General features: G+C 54.9%; 6 protein-coding genes across 6 annotated transcripts; 2 read left to right on the top strand and 4 right to left on the bottom strand.

The window, feature by feature from the left end:
• Nucleotides 1-197: 197 nt before the first annotated feature.
• VTJ83DRAFT_2865 (uncharacterized protein) lies at nucleotides 198-1,124 on the bottom strand (the record flags this gene model as incomplete). The annotated part of the gene is made up of 1 exon (XM_071009182.1): nucleotides 198-1,124. The coding sequence occupies one exon, from the start codon at nucleotides 1,122-1,124 to the stop codon at nucleotides 198-200; it is 927 nt and encodes a 308-aa protein (XP_070866746.1).
• A 3,043-nt stretch (nucleotides 1,125-4,167) lies between these two features.
• Nucleotides 4,168-4,651, top strand: VTJ83DRAFT_2864 (uncharacterized protein; the record flags this gene model as incomplete). Its single annotated transcript, XM_071009181.1, has 2 exons — nucleotides 4,168-4,525; nucleotides 4,584-4,651. 2 exons carry the CDS (start codon nucleotides 4,168-4,170, stop codon nucleotides 4,649-4,651), a joined length of 426 nt encoding a protein of 141 aa, XP_070866745.1.
• An 809-nt stretch (nucleotides 4,652-5,460) lies between these two features.
• Nucleotides 5,461-6,063, bottom strand: VTJ83DRAFT_2863 (uncharacterized protein; the record flags this gene model as incomplete). Its single annotated transcript, XM_071009180.1, has 2 exons — nucleotides 5,461-5,535; nucleotides 5,626-6,063. 2 exons carry the CDS (start codon nucleotides 6,061-6,063, stop codon nucleotides 5,461-5,463), a joined length of 513 nt encoding a protein of 170 aa, XP_070866744.1.
• A 973-nt stretch (nucleotides 6,064-7,036) lies between these two features.
• On the top strand, nucleotides 7,037-7,612 carry VTJ83DRAFT_2862 (uncharacterized protein; the record flags this gene model as incomplete). The annotated part of the gene is made up of 1 exon (XM_071009179.1): nucleotides 7,037-7,612. The coding sequence occupies one exon, from the start codon at nucleotides 7,037-7,039 to the stop codon at nucleotides 7,610-7,612; it is 576 nt and encodes a 191-aa protein (XP_070866743.1).
• A 2,258-nt stretch (nucleotides 7,613-9,870) lies between these two features.
• VTJ83DRAFT_2861 (uncharacterized protein) lies at nucleotides 9,871-10,413 on the bottom strand (the record flags this gene model as incomplete). The annotated part of the gene is made up of 1 exon (XM_071009178.1): nucleotides 9,871-10,413. The coding sequence occupies one exon, from the start codon at nucleotides 10,411-10,413 to the stop codon at nucleotides 9,871-9,873; it is 543 nt and encodes a 180-aa protein (XP_070866742.1).
• Nucleotides 10,414-10,877: 464 nt separating this feature from the next.
• On the bottom strand, nucleotides 10,878-11,420 carry VTJ83DRAFT_2860 (uncharacterized protein; the record flags this gene model as incomplete). Its single annotated transcript, XM_071009177.1, has 1 exon — nucleotides 10,878-11,420. One exon carries the CDS (start codon nucleotides 11,418-11,420, stop codon nucleotides 10,878-10,880), a length of 543 nt encoding a protein of 180 aa, XP_070866741.1.
• Nucleotides 11,421-12,258: the final 838 nt, after the last annotated feature.

Raw genomic sequence — 12,258 nt, 5'->3', positions numbered from 1 at the left:
TGATCGAAGTTGTCATGACTTGATATGACTGTAATGTATGCTTTATCTGGTGCAGGAAAACGCCGTTTGCAGTGTACGTTCAAGGTCAGTTGGGAAGGACTCCAGGATCCCGTGTAGTTGGGAAAACACGTAGGTAGATACCTTTGTTTGTTTACTCCGTCAGTAAGTAGAAGATCCAGGGAGAAGGACTTGGCTCATTACCAACTACGTCTGATCCACCTACTCACGTTGTGACCATGGTGCTCCAGGATGTTAACAATCATCTCCTGGTTTGGGTCGAGCTCGAGATCTACCGGAAACCTAGCGACGGGCCCGGTAACAGCGCGGCGACACAACCACTCACCCAGAGGAAGCATAGAGTTCCACGGATTCCATTCTTCATGGTGCCCCCCCTTGAACCCGGACTCCGCCCAGCACTCGCCGAGCAAAAAGTCCAGAACCTCCAGCAGCTGCATCTCGATGGCGTCGTGGAGCGCCGACCGGCACGTGGGCCCGCCCGGCGGAGCGTTTGCCGGCACGGCGAGCCCGGGAGCCGGGGTAGGCACCTCCTGGCAGATCTCGGGCACGCAGTACGAGTGGAGCTCGCCGCCCAGGGCGCCATAGCGCGGGAGGTTGATTCGTCGGCGCACGTCCACGCTGCAGCCGCCGTAGTGGAGGATCCGCAGGCTCTCCGCGTCCCAGCCGGCCCGGACGGCCCTCATGATGGGCGAGAGGGGCATGGCTGAGGCGGGCTGGTGGAGGACGCTGGCGGGGATGCCCGGGGGCAGCCAGCGGAAGGTCTCGAAGAGGACCGCGGTGCCGTCGAGGATGCCCTGGACGTTTTCGGCGCCGAGGTTCTCGTAGTTCTTGAGGCAGCGGTGGGCAAGCCAGACGTTGCGCTTCTCGATGGCGTAGTACAGCGGGGGCTTGCCCGGGCGGAAGTGGCCTGATGGGTTGTCAGCGATGGTGCCTGTCAGCCATAGCTCGGAGAAGAGAACGGCGTGGAGCCTGGTGTTGCACCTGGAGAGGCGAGACAGGGAGCGCGTGTCACAGTGACGCCCGATGATGAGGATGATCTCGGTAGGGAGGTCCCGAAAGGGGACATGCATGTTGGGCGTGCGGAAGCGAGGGTGTTGGTGAACCATGTTTGCTTACCTTGCCGGTGCGAGGCATGTGGTATTCCCGCTGCTGTAATTCTCTTCTTTGTGGCCGTTTAGATGAAGAGACCTTTGAATCAGGTAGGTTTCCTGACTTATATTCTAGAATGCAAAACAGGACACGGTTGAGACCTGAGCGTGAACAGGGAGGTTGTTTCCCGCTCAATGTTAATGTCTGGAGGCTGTTCGTCGGCATGGTCCTCGTTTATAAGCGTCTGGACTTCATGATCATGATTGAAAAAATTGTTGCAGTAGCAGGTATATATGGTGCACTAGCTGATGGCAGCATCAGCGGATCCGTTTTTGCTGTCACAAAAATACCATGGATTTTTCCTTTTTTTCATGTATGTGAACAGTTCGCGAGGCTTGGCCTCGGAGGTGACGTCCAGGGCTCAGGGGTGACTTCATATGTACATAGAGAGTTTTTCTCACATTCTGGGGTATTTGAACTATTATATCGCTTAAACGTTAAGCCATGGTATCAAGGCTAAGGGTTTTGGTACTATAGCCAAGATCATTTGTCTTGAAGGTATGCATGGAAGTTCCAAACACATCCAGCTGGTCACACCCAATGGCTCTCTCTCGCCGTATGCCATGGATCAAAGGTGTACTACAGACGTGTCTGATGATAAGCTTACGCAGTTAACGTCAGTTCAATGGAGCCATTCCTTTCAAGCTCCGTTCATAATAAGTACGTTGACAGTGATCATCGAGATCAGACAGCTAGGATAACGCAATTTTATTCGTCCACGAACAGCACATGATTCTCTAAGAGCATGGACTAATACTCAGCGGTTGGGGAAGTACAGCGTCATGTTGAAGCCACGCTGCTGTAGGATGGTAATCATCGTGTCATGAACCTCAAGAATTGGGGGCGGCGGCATTCCGAGAATCAGAGGGCCAGATACCGCAAGATATGTGTCAAAGAGGTACTGGCCTAGGGGTACCCTGGAGTCTCCAGGAGTCTCCAACGGCTCATCCGGCCTCCCCAGCCTGCCTGGCTGAGCATTGAGCTCACCCAGCAAGAACTGCAAGATCTCTGGACGCCCCGTCGAGATGGCATCATGCAGCACATCCTCGCACGTCGGACCAGTCCACTGGTCGTCGCCCTGCAAAAGATCCTCCGTCCCGGCAGGCTTGTCCCAGTCTTGACAGATGGTCTTGGTGCACGTCGTATGAAGCCCGCCGCCTTTCTCCCGGTAGTTGGGGAAGTTCACCCGACGTCGCACGTCGACGGAGCAGCCACCGTAGTACAAAACCCGGAGCTCTTCCACGCCCCAGCCAGCCCGGACCGCACGCATGAGCGGGGAAAGGGGCATGACAGAGGCGGGCAGCATGTAGGCATAAGTATCGAGACCACCGGGCAGCCAGTTGAAGGTGTCGAAGAGCACCGTGGTTCCGTCGAGGATGCCTTTGGCTCGCTCGCCTAGCTGCTCGTAGTATTTGAGGGCACGGTGGGCAAGGAAGAGATCGTTCATCTCGATGGCCCAGTAGAGCGCCGGCTTTCCTGGGCGGTCGTTAGCACCTGTAAGCCACAGCTCAGAGAAGAGGAGGGTGTGTAACCTTCTGTTGGCCCGCGATATACATGACAATGTACGATTGTCAGAACAGTACTTGCCAATCAGCATGACGACCTCATTTGGCATGCGCCTAAAGGGCTGCGAACCATTAAGGTTAGGATAGAAGCGGAGAGCCATGATAGCCCACCTGCTGAGTGTGCTTTCATGGTTCTCCTTGTGTGCTGTTGTGAGGGTTAAGGCTGGGGGAGGATGGACGTAACTTCGAGATGGATGGCTTCCTCATATGGTCGGGACAATGAACAGGAATCGGTTTGAGATTAGGATATGGATAATGAGGTTGTTAGAATACCAGTATGGATGTCTGTAGGATGAGGTGTGTGATCCGTGAATTACCCTCTAGAGTCGTCTTTGTATATCCAGACAGGGGCCTGGAAAACAGACTCGATGGCTCCAAGTTGCTTGTATTTTGTCCCAGAAAAGGGGCTCGTCGAGACACACAATGCAAAACAATGCCATTGTTTTTAGACCATAGCCCAGCAACCCCCCCCCCCCCCCCCTCCCCGCGGCGCGCCCATGGCCGGATTCTATGCAAGTTCAGGGGCTCGGTTCTGCGAACGAGATATCTGCGTTGCTGTTTGGCGTCCCCATTCAAGAACAACCTCGAGGTGACAGAACCTCCCGGATTTCTCACAAAGAACCACGCAATAACCTCCTCAGAAGAGGGGAGCATCTGAGTCCAACTAATAATTACCATGACTCTGCTGTCTGCATCCACAAAGGCAAACAGCAAGTGAATTTACCAACAAGCAGTCCCTGCAACACGTTGCAAACTGGGCTTCGATTCAAGACAGCACGCACATCATCGAGCCAGCTCTCCCAAGGCCAACCCAATCTGATCCTGCCCATTTCCCTGTTTGCCACGGTGGAAGCTCATTCAAATCCTCAAGCCGTTGACCTGTTGGCACGTTACGTCTTTGTCCTCCTTGGAAATGTAGACATAACCGCCTGCTCGAGCTTGGTCATCAAGATCCGGAGACCAGCTAGGGATGACACCCCTAGGCATAATTATACGGGAACTCGGAAGGCAACTGAGTTGGCTAGGTACTGTGTTAAGCTTGGCGGGGCCAGGAACGTGTGCTTGTTGCTAGGAGGACCGATACCATGGCTCTTTCAATGGATTCAGGCTTTGTCGCTCGACAACTTTCTCTGAACCGGCTAGGGCTTGTCCAGGACATCAACAAGGACGCAAATCGTTCCGAGCACTTGGGGCTGCCACACACGCTGCCAGCTCATCATGAATTTTGATAATTACCATATATTCCTTTTGTAACAGTTGAAGTCACAAATGGACACCACGTCATCTGAGGTCCCATGGTCGTGGCGATGATGGCCGCGATGGTAGTTATAAACCCGGAGTGCAGGCGTTGTGTCGCTGGTTGTCCTGCTGATCTCCCGATATCACACCTATTGCTGCTAGCAGGTCACAGATTTGTCATATCACTATGATTACCATGCTTCGAGCCGCCCACTACCTCTTCTCCTTTATCCTGCTTCTTACTCTCAGCCCTCATCATATCTCTGGCATTACGGAGAACAATAAGATGTGCGGCATGAACATCCGTGCGGCTGACATTCACGGCGTTGACAGCTTCTCCGCTGCCGAGGGCACATGGGCGGTCCCCGCGTTCTTTGACCCCTCATGGAGGAACTTTTTCAAGACGGGGGTTGCGCTCTGCTGCGGCGACGATTGCTTGATGCGTTTGACAGCGATCGTGACGGTGGCGGGAGGGGTGCATAAGAAGACCGGTCTCGAGATCGAGGTCACCCCCAACTTTCTCCCAATTATCGTCCCCAGAAAGCACGACATCGGTAGGTCTTTTGCATTTAGCCTCGTAAACCCGGGTCCGCTTGCTTACTCTTGATCAAGATATCTCGCCGGGCGATATCGTCAAGTTCCGCGTCGCGGTCCAGTCGAAAGATACAGCCGAACTGTAGGTTTTCTCGAGCTGAGCAGATATCTCAATATTCCACATGAACGCTCCCGGACTACCTGGCGATGGAATTCTGACATCGCATTCTTGTTCCTACAGACGGTTCACAAAGTTCGATCGACACATCGCACCTCGAACACTAACCGTGCGCCTCAGCCTCGAGCGCCGCGCGGGCCACAGCCCCATCCTCCACCTTGTATTCCGCACCAACAACTTACAAGACCATCACAGCAGGGTCGAAGCTCGGGAGTACATGGGGGTGAATGAACCAAAGTTCTGCGGGGACTCTGCCTGGTGGTACATCGCTGACAAGGATGTCCCGCTAATGTCAGGCGGACCCGAGTTAAGGTCGCCGTTCTCGCCCGTGCTGGTGGCGGACCACCGCTTGGAAACAGAGGGTAACAAGACGTTGCCTGGAGACTTGATGTTCAGCCCCTTTGCTCGGTACTGGAGTTTGATGCGGCGCACCAAAATGGGAAACGACAAGCCAGTGTGCACAACGAGCGGATTCGTGGACAGCGGAATGATGATCATGCACACACCCAAAGACTGGATGCTCTTCGATGCGCCTGCGTAATGGGTCAGGGGTTTGGTGGCAGGGGTCAGCGGATGAGCAGAACTGGAATCATCGTGATGGCAAGATAATGATTTCTACTTTGCGTTGCTTTTGACATGATAACCACAGAGAATGAAGAACAAGCTTGTGTGCTGTGGACTGAGCCCTTATATCCGGGTCTAAGGCTCAATGTTGTGCAGCTAAGAGAACACCCCCTTATACGCTAATTCCCACCCCCCGTACCAGGTCATGCGCCCTCAGTGAATCGTGATCTCCCCTCTTGCAATGGCCCTGATGGTATTAATGCTCCCCTCCACTGCCATTCTCGCAACCTGTATCCTCCCCTGTCAGCCATAGTCCTCCACCAGAAACACGTCCGCCATCCTGATGTCAACGTTCGGGAGGAAATCAGTGGTACAAACCTTGCGATATTTGTCCTCCAAGGCCTTCGCCTCCTCGCTCCCTGCCATCACCCCCGGTATACGCCACTCAAACATATACGTCATGTACAACTCCCCATCGGGGCCCTCGCTCACATAGTTCCCGATGAGCGTTCCATCTTCCTGCTTAAAGTCCACCCGGCAGGGGGGGTAGAGGTGGCAGACCTCGACGACAGTCTCGCTTGCGGTAAGGGCGGTGGATGCTCGGAACGTGACGCGGCGGGTAATGACGTCTACCTCTTGCCGGTTGGAGTTGTTGGTCTCTTCCTTGAGGACTTGGCAGGAGGTGATGACGGGGACGAAGAGATCTGCGCGTCGGACTTTGTGGACCAGGCCCTCCCAGACCTGGGCGAGGGTGAGGGCCGGGGAGGCGGAAGGAGGGTTGATGGGAGCGGTGTAGGCGAGGTTGATGGTCACCATGTCGAAAGACGAAGCTCTCTGGGGTGGGCCGGGTTGGCTGGTTGGAGTCTCTTTGTTGATGTTGGACCTTTGTGGGGGGCACGAGCTACAATGCTAGGTTGATGAGTGATGAAAGCACAGCCCATAGAGCATGTTCAATTGCTACCTGACTCAGGTAAATGGGTCATGGGACCTGTGACTTCCATGTTACACGACGTTATGCACACAGAGATCTCCCTATGAAGGAGCAACAGCTAGCACCAAGGCAAGTTTGGTGTCGAAGGGACTGCAGATGAACCGTGCCCACAGAAAGAGCTATGTTTTGATGAAACCTCGTAATTACTCCTGGCGCTTGTTCCGGCGCCACGACTTGATCCATAGAAACAGAGCCAGCTCCCTTCAAGGTTATTATTCAGCTTTTTTTTTTCTTTTTATTTAACGATGTTTTTTCTTGACGTGACGTGGTGCAAATGGGGTTTTGCTGCGCGGAGCGATGAAGTAGCCTGGACAAGGTCGAGGCCAAAAAGCGGGCCCATTGTATTCTTAAGGACGACAATAGAGACAATTATGACACCCTGCTGCTCCCAATCCCCCTCCTATTTACGTCCACCGGAGAGGAGAGCTTAGCTACCCCAGCATGCCGGCGATGGATGTGCGAATAGGGGTACAATACCGGCGAAAATCGCCCCAATTTGCACATCATGGATCGGCCATTTATAAAAGCCTGCCTCTCAGCTCCGTTTCTGTCTCCTCTGTCTCACTCTCATTGTCAGCTTCACTTCATCTACACAGCCGGTCTGTGTAGATGACGCAAAGACTGACACCCGAGGATCCAGGAACACTACCACCAGACTGAAAGCACCGTCAAGCACCAGCCAGCCGACCGGTATACACCTTCCCCCCCTTCTCCCCCTTGTCCGGCCCTGGACTCCCTCAAGGAGCTCCATATCCGGTCAATGTCCAGCTGACCCCAAACTCTTTGTCGCAGCACTCAATGTGCTACTTCAAACGTGCCTTCTGGGACTGCGGCTGCCCACTTGGCGTCGCACCGGCTGGTCCCTGCGAGCACAAGGGCACGCCAGCGTGCAAGCGCCGCCACCTCCTTGAGAAGATCCGCACCAACGTGGCTTGCCCCATGCACATCCCCCCCGGCGGCTACCCAAAGCGCAAGAAGTGGGTGCGCTGGTTTTACAAGGTCCATCCCGACGGCAGGGTGACGCGGCATCTGCCCAAGAAGAAGAAGAAGAAAGACAAGACGGCTGAGGTAGCCGTTGGGAGACCTGTTGCTGCCGAGGCCACCGACACCATCCCCAGCTCCACCGGCGCTACAACTTCCGGCCCGGCGTCTGAGCCCCCGACCACACCGGGCAGGCAGACCATGGCGCGCAGCAGCACCGGCACCGGAACCGGCACCGGCGAGGGAAGCATGGCCGCCTCGGCCACGACCTCGACCACGGGCCTGCCGACACCTCAGAGCACGAGGTCAATCACCAACACAGGCTGTGTCATGACTAGCCCGCATCCTGCGCCTGGTAGCCCGTATGTAGACCGCGCTGCACGTAAGGATTGATGGCGCAGAGGAAGGACCAAGAGCGCACATCACCTGTGCCTGACAGGGTTGTGCAGGCTGGATAGAAGGTGAGGGACTTCTGCTTGTCTGATAGATATCAAGCGGAGATGAACAAACGGAGCCAACTGGGAGTGAAGGGAGCTCTGGGGAATGCGGTGGAGAAGTAGGGAGCGGGACAGGGAGCTGGGAGGCTAGGGATTGATTTCATGATACTTATTCGTTACCATCATGGTATTGAACGGAACGGGATCATAGGGAGCAGAGAGGTGGTACACCAGGAGACACCAACTTCCTGGCACGATTAGGCTGGAACCAATACTTGGTCCTCTGAGTTTCTGAGGTAAATACATCCGTGCATATATTCCCGTGTGGCTTCATATGGTTTCCGGGTTTACCTTTACCAGATTCATCCACATTGCCCTGAAGCCAAAGGCAAAAAGGCAACCTTACGGTGTCCGACAAAGCATTAATTATGGTGTTTATTCCATGCATCGTGAACGAAAACGCAAAAGAAGCCCACAGGAGCAGGTTGCTCTGAATCGGGCCTTATTGTAAGAGAAACCGTAACACGTTGAAGCAGCCGTTTTAGAACCTGTATCGAAAAAGGTCTCCTTGCGAATGCGGCATTCCACGATGGCTTGCCAAGTCTCCGTGGATTAGTGACTGGATACGGCTGGCTCGCTGCGTTGAGATTGAGCTCGAGGGCACTGCGTAAGTCCCGCTGTTTCTGTCACGTTTATACACCACCCGAAGGTTACAGGGAATCTGTGACACTTTGAGGCTATTCTTGCGGGGCTTTCGGACAATAACCATGGTACCTATCCTTTCTTCTTGTCTGATAATGACTGCTGGTTTGTGTTGTGGGTTGAATCAACGTATGCGGTATCCATGGCGGTACGTTTTTCCTCAACGCTGTTTCACAGCTAGGTACTCAACTCCTTTTTGCTCGTTTTGTTTCTTGCCTGTGTCCCGTCCTCTGAGTCTCCTATCAAGCCTAATCAAGCCTGTCATAGTTGTGTTGGCCTTTGTTAGCTACGAGACTCAGGTTCCTTCCAACAAGGCTCTTTCGACAGCCTCGACCCACGTCCGGGCAACCAATCACCAGCCGAGTACTGCAGTGTTTTCAACATCTAGGTCAGGCAAATCACGGAGCGGGCCTCTATGAGTCCTCGTAAGATCGGCCTGTCCAGGCAAGACTTATTCTCCCGACGTCCGAAACCCTGGACCTTCCAGCGGCTGGACAGTTGCCGCGCAGATAGACACAAGCCATTCTGGTTGGGCACGCTTGTGGATAGCAAACCAACGGCCAACGCCCGACGACATGCAGATGCATCAGTGCCCCTCAGTACCCTCCCAGCCCGGTGACGCTCGCCTCTCTGCATCCCGTTTCGCGAGGGAGGGGCACGTGCGGTTTGAAATGCAACCACACACTTTCTTCATTCGTTTAATCATCACTTGCACGCGAGCGGAGGTATGGATGGCGGGTTGGGGTTGAGGTTGCTGTCGATGGATCCTGCCATGCGGAGAGAGCCGATGTTCTCGAACTGGAGAGAAACTAGGAGCGGGGGCTTGAAGAGGAGAACCAGGCTCGCCGCGCACAAGAGAGCGAGATAAATTAACCCACCTATATGCAGACAGGTACCTGCCTACGTCACAGCGACGGGAAGCAAGCCCAACGACTTTCCACTTTCAGTATCACGCAAAGGCAAACGCAACCGTCAGACAGACGGTTTGATATGGAGAGCCTAACGATTCAGGGACATAGAGCAAGGCACTTCATTTATCCCACACACCACCTCTAGGTTGACGACAACCTGCCCAACTTGCAACGGAAGGCGAGCGTCGATGAGATTTCGACCCTTTTTTTCCATGTCGTTTGTCCGATCGTGCATGACGACGACGATGATGATGATAAATGCTGTCGTAAGACAAGCGGGTAGGCATATGTGGCGAGATGAAAGGACGGTCTTGTTGGAAGTCAGCGGATTGAGTGCTTGTTCCTGGCCTGGCCTGGTCCAATCTAGACAATGGATGGCAAAGTGTACGTGGTAGTGGCGTCGCTCTCAGTCAGATGCGTTTGTGTTTCCCACCCTGGCCCCTGTCTTGGCCGTCCGCCCGCCTCGATCCTACCAGCAGTGAATGGACGTGGACGGACGCTGCTGGGATCGAGCCCCACCCAACAAGCGTCACCCAATGCGGGCATACTTTGCATTGTACGTACTGTGTACAGGTTTCAAAGAACCAGGGGCGGTCGGTGCTCATATCTTTTGTAAAAACAATGGCGCTATCCTGGCCGGATAGGGCTGGCTAGTGAGCAATGCATACACATGTGATGCCAGACAGACTGAGTGCCGAATGGACGCTTCGCGGGACAGCTGGCCTGGCTTGGTTTGGCCACGTTGAAACGTGGTATGTTGTTGTGTTTCGGTGTGTCTTTGGAGCCATAGGGCAGGCCATGCAGGGTGCAGCTCGGCAGCCCCTGTCGGAGGGCTGGGTGTCACGAAAGGTGTCACCTGCTTCATCCCTTGCAGCGAGCGCCGGGAAGGACATGAGGCAGACTGGGACCTAAAAATATACGGTGTAGTAGTAAAAGTCGTGCCTGTTGTTTTTCCTGTTTGGGCATTCATGAGGTGGCTCCAAAGCCTTCGAAGGTTGATGTGGTCCTTGCCTGCTGTCTTCTGGGCGGTAACTAGGTCGTGGCCAGGGCACCCAGGCAGTCCGTTCTCGTGGATCCCCTGGAAGCCTTGGTGCAATGACGCAATGCCTCCGGCTTGGGTGTCCGTTGCGCAACGTCCCGACATGCCGGCGACCTGGGTTTCCCATGATCGCTTTCTGATCACCACCACTGGCCGATGACACTGACGGAAATGCCGTTCCCGGTTCCTGAAAGCCTGGCCTGCCCGCGTCTGGTGGCGTTCGCCGCCCCCCCACCCCTACCTTTTGCTGACATGGTCCCCGTCCGGCGATGTTGGGTTGCTTGCCGCCAGTCATCCTTGCGTTCCACTTGTGTCGCATGAGTCGTGAACGCTTGGGCGTTTTTGCAATGCTTGTACGCAGTACTAGTAGACGTTTTTAACCGCCACGACGGTTCAGTGGAACGGACGACAAGGTCAGTCGCACGGGGCTCAAACCCGGTCAGGACAGAGTCGTCTTTCATGCGTTGCATTTGACACGGTCCATAGAGGAGACCGGACGTCACCGACGGGAAGCCGGGCGCACCTTTTCTTGCCTTTTTTTTTTTTTTTTTTTTTTTTGCCCCTTTGCGTCAGGTTGGGGCTGGAACCGAAGCCCGTTGCTCCGTAACCTTGTTTCCCCGCTTTCGAGAGGGGCGACGGTCAGGTACCCGACTGATGCACCTGCAGCAAGGTACCCGAGGACCCGAGGACCCAAGCAGCCGCTGTTGGTCCGGTCCGAGTACCTTACGAAGGTGCCGTGCCCAAGGAACAAAAAGGGAGCGAAGCCACAAAGAGATCCAGATGCGCCATTTCGCTGGTTCTTTGTGATGACTCAGACCCACATTTGCAGCGGAGGCGAGTCGCACAAGCGCTCTGTCCCAGCGAGGTTCGAGGGTTGGAGGAGGCAAACCAGAAACCATGCCACGGGGAGATCGGCATCGAGACACCCAGCCAAGTCGAGCTGGTCTGCTGTCAAAAGATCCTTTTTGTTGTTGGCGTGCAATGCATCGCGTCACAAGTTGTACGTGGCGCCGAGAAAGTTGCCATAATTCATCCGAAGCTCGCTCCGGCTGACTCGGCCAAAGGGTGCAGACATTGGGACGGCGGGGGAGGAAAGGCCAGCGCCTCGCCATGTCACCCAACGTTGGCTTTGGGAAACACCCCGCACATGTCAGGGCTCGCACAACGGAACCTGGAAGGGGAGAAGAGGGGAGTCAGGAGAGAAGAGGAGGGGCAAGGGGACCCGAGAGACTTCATTGAGGATGCCCAGGGGTGGGGGGAGGTCCAACCTATGTAGGCGGCCTGGAGCCCCTCCAAAAAATTCCAAAAATAGAGGAAAACGGAAATCTGACGCTAACCTGTTTTCGAGTCCAGCTTTCGGTCTTCCATGCTGAGGTGCCCCTCCTTCCATGATCCACAATCTCCACGGCCTAGCACCCGACCCGACCTGCCACCTTCATCGTGCACCAAGAGAAGGCACAAGGCAGAGAGATAGGCAGCCCGCTGCTGGTGCGCTTGCCGGTGCAGCGTCATCGTCGTCCTCGGAAGGCGGTGACCGCTCCTCGGGGGTTCGTCAGCTGAGCTGCATTTTTTGTTCCGTTTGCTTCCTCGAGCTCCAGCCCGGCCTTCGTTTTTGCTGACCGCAACTCAAAAAAACCAGGTCCACCTGGATTCGACTTGCACCTAGCAGACAAAAAGATCCACATAACGTTGTCCCACGGGCTCGGCCCCGGCCCGAGCTGGAGCTTTCCAAGGCTGCTTGGGTTGTTGGTTGGTATGAATGGGTCTTCAACTCCCAAAGTTCGTTCCGCCCGGTGTCTCATCTTTTTTTGTACCCCTTCTGATCATGCGCCGTCTTGGGCGCATACTGAGCAGCCCAGGTATGGACCGGGGACTTTCGGCTTCGGCTTCTTTTATCAACCTGGAACTGTGTGCCTATGACGCCGAGCCTGCATTCGATCCCATCCGGAA

Source organism: Remersonia thermophila, chromosome 3, assembly GCF_042764415.1.
Source record: "Remersonia thermophila strain ATCC 22073 chromosome 3, whole genome shotgun sequence".
Classification (NCBI taxonomy): domain Eukaryota; kingdom Fungi; phylum Ascomycota; class Sordariomycetes; order Sordariales; family Chaetomiaceae; genus Remersonia; species Remersonia thermophila.
This window is presented reverse-complemented; position numbering and strand designations above follow the sequence as displayed.